The sequence below is a fragment of the Mandrillus leucophaeus genome, unplaced genomic scaffold, assembly GCF_000951045.1.
Source record: "Mandrillus leucophaeus isolate KB7577 unplaced genomic scaffold, Mleu.le_1.0 Scaffold101, whole genome shotgun sequence".
NCBI lineage: Eukaryota > Metazoa > Chordata > Mammalia > Primates > Cercopithecidae > Mandrillus > Mandrillus leucophaeus.
In genome coordinates this window covers 3,182,582-3,188,708 of record NW_012098210.1, presented here as the reverse complement: position 1 = coordinate 3,188,708, position 6,127 = coordinate 3,182,582, and the positions used below count along the sequence as shown (strand labels likewise).

The window sequence follows — 6,127 nt, the reverse complement described above, 5'->3', positions numbered from 1 at the left end:
CAGCGCGCAGAGGCAGCGTGCTCCCAGCGCTCAGAGGTGGAGGCCGTGTCCCTAGGCGTCCCCCACGAGGTGGCCGAGGGCGCCGCCTGCCAGGCCTACGAATTGGCCGACTACAGTAACCTGCGGGAGACTGATATTTAAGGACCCCAGAGCTAGGCCGCGGAGTGTGCTGGGCTTGGGGGTAAGGGGGACTAGAGAGGGAGGCTGGCGTTGTTCTAAGAGACCTCGTGCAAATCGGAGACCCGGAAACTGATCAGGGCAGCTGCTCTGTGGCATCCCTGAGGAACTGGGTGGAGCTTGAGGCTGGAGCCCTTGAAAGGTGAAAAGTAATGGGGCCCCCTGCTGGACTCAGGTGCCCAGAACTCTTTTCTTAGAAGGGAGGGGCTGCGGGCTCCGTGGGGCCATTTGCTCCCAATCCCTATTTGAGAAACACTGCCCCATCCTCCATGCCCTGAACCCTGAGTAGACAGCCCCAAGCATGCCCAGGAAGGCCTGCCCCTCCTCTTCTGGGGAATGGGCACAGAAGCTTTGGCCGGCTACCCCAGTGCCTCCCTTAGGGAAAAAGTCAGTGGGACCAGGGCTCCTCAATGGACAAATTTCTCCTTCTTACTGCCGACTGGAGGAACCCAGTGGACCTACCACCACCACACAAGCTTTGGTGGCAGATTGTATGGCCGTCATACAAGCCTGTTGTATTTATCCATGGGCCCACTCTCCGCCACCCAGGCTCCTCCGTGCACACCCCATCACCTGGCCCTAGCCCTTATTACTTCCCCTCAAGGGCCTTACTGTTTACACTCTGTACATAGCTCATCGTGCCTGTGCCCATCACTTCTTGCTGGGATTCCGAGCCACCAATTGGAGAGCTTTATTTGTCATTTTGAGACATATTTATTGGTAAGAGTACTTCTATTTTGTCCAAACTGTGCAAACTGTCCCTCTTTAGCTCATAACCCATTTAAAAAAAAAAAAAAAAAAAAAAAAACTACTTTTTTCCCCTAAAGTCTGTCAAGAACTAAAGACCCGCAACAGAAAAGATTGGGTCTATATTCGCCTTTCTAGTTTCAACTTCACTGACTCCTTAACTGATGGCTGCTCTCTGTTGGGAGTTTTAGCATGACCAAAGGACCTGGGGGGGGGCGGGTTGTTAGCTTTTAAAACTCACATGATCAGTCTTGTGAACCAAATAGTAATCCTAAGCACAGATTGTCCCTTTGTCAGTCTCCCCAGATGCTTATGTGATGCTCTGAGGGCCTCAGTGAGGAAGGCGGCCATCAGGTAAATGGGTGAAATATAACTTTACATGAAAAGATATACAAGCCCAAGTAGATAGCTGTACATGGCTAGCAAAAGAACCCATACCTAGGAATCATGCTTGTTAGCTTTGAGTAAAATGTCACATTCCTACTTGTCACATTCCCATGAGATTGCAGACATTTCAGTCTTCAGCTGGATAGTATCAACCACATACATCCAACCAGCATGGAGGTGATGGCTGTGGCCCACTGGACCCTTGGGAGGACAGCGGGTTAGACAATACACTGGGCTGTCTGGGGTACTCTGAACTGGATGACCCAGCTGCTGCGGCCACATAGACCAATATTTTGAGCCCAAAGTTTCCATTCTTTACCAGGCAGGTAGTCTATCTGAAAGGTCACCCACAATTTCAGGCATCTCACCCAAGTTTTACAGAGTTAAAAAGGCAGCCAGTATTACGGCCTGGAAGCAGACATTTCACACCGTGAGTCTACAGCAGGTTCTGGGCTTTCAGGCCTGGCCTCCCTGGAGGCACAGGAAGGGAAGTTTATGGCTGGGAGCATGTTGGGTGCTGACAGAATGTTGCATACTCCAAAGAGGGCTCCACTTTGCAGCACATTGGCTGCCCCAAAGCTGGGGACACCAGGAGACACTGTCTTCTGGCAGAGGTAGGGGCCATCTGTCAAATCAGTGGTGAGTAAGGGGGCAGACTGCAGTGTCAAAGAATTGAACATTGGCCTCTGGGACAGGGAAGAGCAAGACCTCTTTCAACAGCAGCCTTGGGTTTGCAGAGGGTCTCCAAGCAGAGTGAAAGTTGGTCATGTTACCAGAAACGGGTCCCTATCAAGACCCCAAGAGAGGGTTTTTGGGTCTTGCACAAGAAAGAATTCAGGGCAAGTCCATAGAGTAAAGTGAAGGCAAGTTTATTAAGAAAGTAAAGGAATAGGCTGAGCACGGTGGCTTATACCTGTAATCCCAGCACTTTGAGAGGCCGAGGCGGGTGAATCACCTGAGGTCAGGAGTTCGAGACCAGCCTGGCCAACATGGTGCATGAAACCCTGTCTCTACTAAAAATACAAAAAATTAGCCAGGTGTGGTGGCAGGCACCTGTAATCCCAGCTACACAGAAGACTGAGGCAGAAAAATCGTTTGAACCCAGGAGGCAGAGGTTGCAGTGAGCCAAGATCGTACCATTGCACTCCAACCTGGTCAACTCCATCTCAGAAGAAAAGAAAAAAGGAATAAAAGTGGCTACTCCATAGGCAGAGCAGCAGCATGGGCTGCTCAGCGGCTCATACTTATTTTTACTTCTTGATTATATGCTGAACAAGTGGTGGACTATTCATGAGTTTTCCAGGAAAGGGGTGGGTAATTCCCAGAACTGGTGGTTCCTTCCCTTTACAGACCGTGTAGGGTAACTTCCTTGCATTGCCATGGCATTTGTAAACTCTCATGGTGCTGTGGGAGCGTATTTTAACCAGCTAATACATTATAATTAGCATGTAATGAGCAGTGAGGACAATCAGAGGTCACTTTCTTCGCCATCGTGGTTTTGGTGAGTTTTGGTCGGATTCTTTCCTGCAACCTGTTTTATCAGCAAGGTCTTTATGACTTGTATTTTGTGTCTATCTCCTGTCTCTTCCTGTGACTCAGAATGCCTAACCTCCTGGGAATGCAGCCCAGTAGGTCTCAGCCTCATTTTACCCAGCCCCTATTTAAGATGGAGTAACTTTGGTTCCAGCACCTCTGACAGTCCCACATGCCAGGGCAGCTGATCCCACAGAAAGTCAACCGTGGGGCAAAAGGGGAGGGTGGGAATGGAACCTTCATCAGGAGGATTTGTGGGCCTCCCTGCCCCAGTTAACCGAGTGGGAGTGGAGGCAGGAAGGCCAGCAGCTTGCCCTGTACTTGCTCTAGGCATGGTAAGCAATCTGGAAAATATGTCTGATGTTTGAACCTCAGCCTGTCTCTGGGATACAGGGGCCCCAGATACAGCTACCTCCTCCTGTATCCCTGCACCAGGCTGTGAGCCTACAGGAGGTGCAGGAGGGCTTCAGAGCCCCCAGAGAGACCATGCCACAGCAAGGGCATCCAGGTACCTTGTTCTAATCATCAGTAAAGCACTGTGCTGCTGAATTTGGTTCTGGGACATGGCAAAGGGTCGTAGGGTGGCCAAGAGGATGGGAAAAAATAACAACAGCCCTTCTGGAGGAGGCAGCCTCTTGCTAGTGATTTGGGGACCATCTGAAAGAAGTGCATTCACTGTACCATTTGCTGGGTCCTCAGGTAGCTCAGATCCCCAGCCGGGCCCACACATCTGATTAGAGAGACTGTCCCTGAGACGCCTGTGGAAAAAAAAAAAAAAAATGGGGCCATTGTCTCCAGCCAGTAGGAATTTCTTTACATGATCCTCAAGGGATGTGGTGAGGCCTGAGGGAGTTTGTGAATGAGAAAGGGATGGTCCTGTGAGATGTGACAGGGACAGAAGCAAGCCTCCGAGGACACTAGCATTCACCCAAGTGCCCACCTCCCATCCTTAAAGAGCCTCATTCCTGCTTCCCACTCAAGGACCCCAGCTCCAGTCTGCCCTCCCTCTCCAGCTGGGCTGTCACTGCCCACCTTGCTTTCTTCCCACACTCTTCCTGGGACCTCTGTCCCCAGCATCCCCAGGGCTGCTTTTGCAAGTCACCTGGGACCTTCCATTTCCCTGGTCTCCTCCCCTCCTTCTCTGCTGCAGTCCACACTGGTGGCCAGCCCCTGATTCCTGGAATGTTCCCTCCCTGCCTCTGAGCCATGCCTCTGGGATCTCTTCTGACCTGCTGACCCTACTCTCTCTCTGCCTCCTCCACAGGCTTCTCTCTCCACTCTTAAATGCTCCCTGGGGTTTTATTCCTCTTTTTCTCAACTCTTCACACAATTTCATCCACTCCATGTCATCTCAATGACCACTTGTACAGAAATGACTCCCAAGAGGCTGCCTCTAGCTCCAGATGTTAGTGCTCGTCCTTCCCCTGGGTGACCCCCAGACACCCCAAATACAAGCCCCAAGGCCACTCGCCTACTGTAGTATCTCCTATCTCCTCTACTGTCTTTGGGCATGATGATGCCCCTGACCCTGCTGGCCCTTTCCACTCCCCATTTTCCAGTCTTCATCTTCCTCCTGCCATACACAGATCCCCTGCCAAGCCCTGCACTTCTTGCAGCCTCCCTCGTAGCTCACACCCAGTCATCCTGGGTTGCGATAGAATCTGCACCTGCATCCACCACAGGGGACAGGGCTCTGTCCCCAGGGCTACTTGGGGTTGGGCTTAAGTGTTTACTAAATACTGGATCTGGGGAGTTGGCCCACTGACCCTTCTCTGGGACACTGCCCTGTTGCCTGTCTGGCAGCTGGCTCACCATCACCGACCTTGCAAGGCCCTCACCCCCACTGGTCCCACCAGTCCTCTGGGGGCTAGAGGCTGCAAGGAACCAGCTGCGCCCTGGACTTTGGCAGGAACATGGGCTCCAAGCGCCCTCCAGGTCACCTAACCCTCCCATCTGGAGCCCCACCCTGCCCCCAAAGGCTCCTCACTGTCATGCTGCAAGCCAGACCCTTAGTCCCTCCTCCAATGGGTGCTGACAGGTCCTGGAGAAAGTTTTGGGACCTCAGTCACCCTCCCTCAGTGACCTGTCAGAGCTTTAACTCCTCAAAGATCTCCTGACCCTGTTTCTATTCCCATCCTACTACACCCACAGGGGTTGCATGTTCACCATCCACTTGGAAAAAAATTTCCTTTTTTTTTTTTTTTTTTTTTTGTGGCTTCAGGAAAGCATAAAACCAGATGCTTGTAAAGGGTAAACTGGTCCCGCAGCCTCTCTGCTCGGAATGGCTCTCTGGGGAGCCCAGTGGACCCGTACTTACTGGGCCCAAGTGGTGCTGGGGCCTTTGGGCAGGAGGGCATGGCACTGCTGTCAAGGGTCTGGCCAGGACTTTCTTCCCTTCCCCAATCCCCAGCCCTTTCGGGAAGCAGTGAAACAAAGGGAATGCTGAGCAGGACGCCAGCCTACATTCTAAAATTGCTGTGGTCTGGGGAGGAACTAAGTGGAACTTGCGGGATATGCTTGGAACCAAGAAGAAATCCAGGAGCTAGGGCCACAACAGGCTGAACTTTCAGAGCCAGGAGTTGGAGGTAAGGATGCATCAGAAGCATTTGCAGACACCTCAGCCATGACATTTAGGGATGTTTCTTCCAGGATTCACCATTCACGTGACTCTACCATTTTGTTTTGGTCCACCTCCTTCTGCCCTGCCAGAACCCAAAAAAGAAATCTGCGTTCCTTTTCCTGAGAGAGGGAATCAGCTTGGTCCCATTCATCCACTGAGCCAAGCCACAAAGGTCATTGGTCACTGGCCAACCTATGGATTGGCTAACTTTGGGTCAGGTCTGAACAGTGAGGGCGGGCACGTGGGAGCGAGATGGATCATGTGGGGCAAAACACAGCCGTCTGGGCACCAGCATCTGAGGGTGGGGATGGGGCAGATAATGATGACATCCCTAGCACACCGGATCAGCTAAGAGCACAGCTGCAGGCAATAAGGAAGTGGATCAATAGCTGCATAAACCTGGGGCATTATTTTTCTCACTTGACAAGTTATAGGACAGGTGGTTGCTGGCATTGCCAGTCAAGAACTAAAGCTCTTTCTTTTTTTTTTTTTTTTTTTGAGACAGAGTCTTGCTCTGTTGCCCAGGCTAGAGTGCAGTGGCACCATCTCGGCTCACTGCAACCTCTGCCTCCCAAATTCAAGCGATTCTCTTGCCTCAGCATTTCAAGTAGCTGGGATTACAGACATGAACCACCACGCCTGGCTTTTTTTTTTTTTTTTTTT

The 6,127-nt window shown here is 51.6% G+C and overlaps 1 protein-coding gene across 1 annotated transcript in view; it reads left to right on the top strand.

Annotated features, from left to right (window-relative positions):
• Positions 1-6,127, top strand: part of LOC105536209 — a 34,310-nt gene that overhangs the window by 10,686 nt on the left and 17,497 nt on the right. Inside the window, exon 4 of the mRNA XM_011975503.1 lies at positions 4-115. Coding sequence (XP_011830893.1) covers positions 4-115 — 112 coding nt within the window. The remainder of the gene's footprint in view (positions 1-3; positions 116-6,127) is intronic.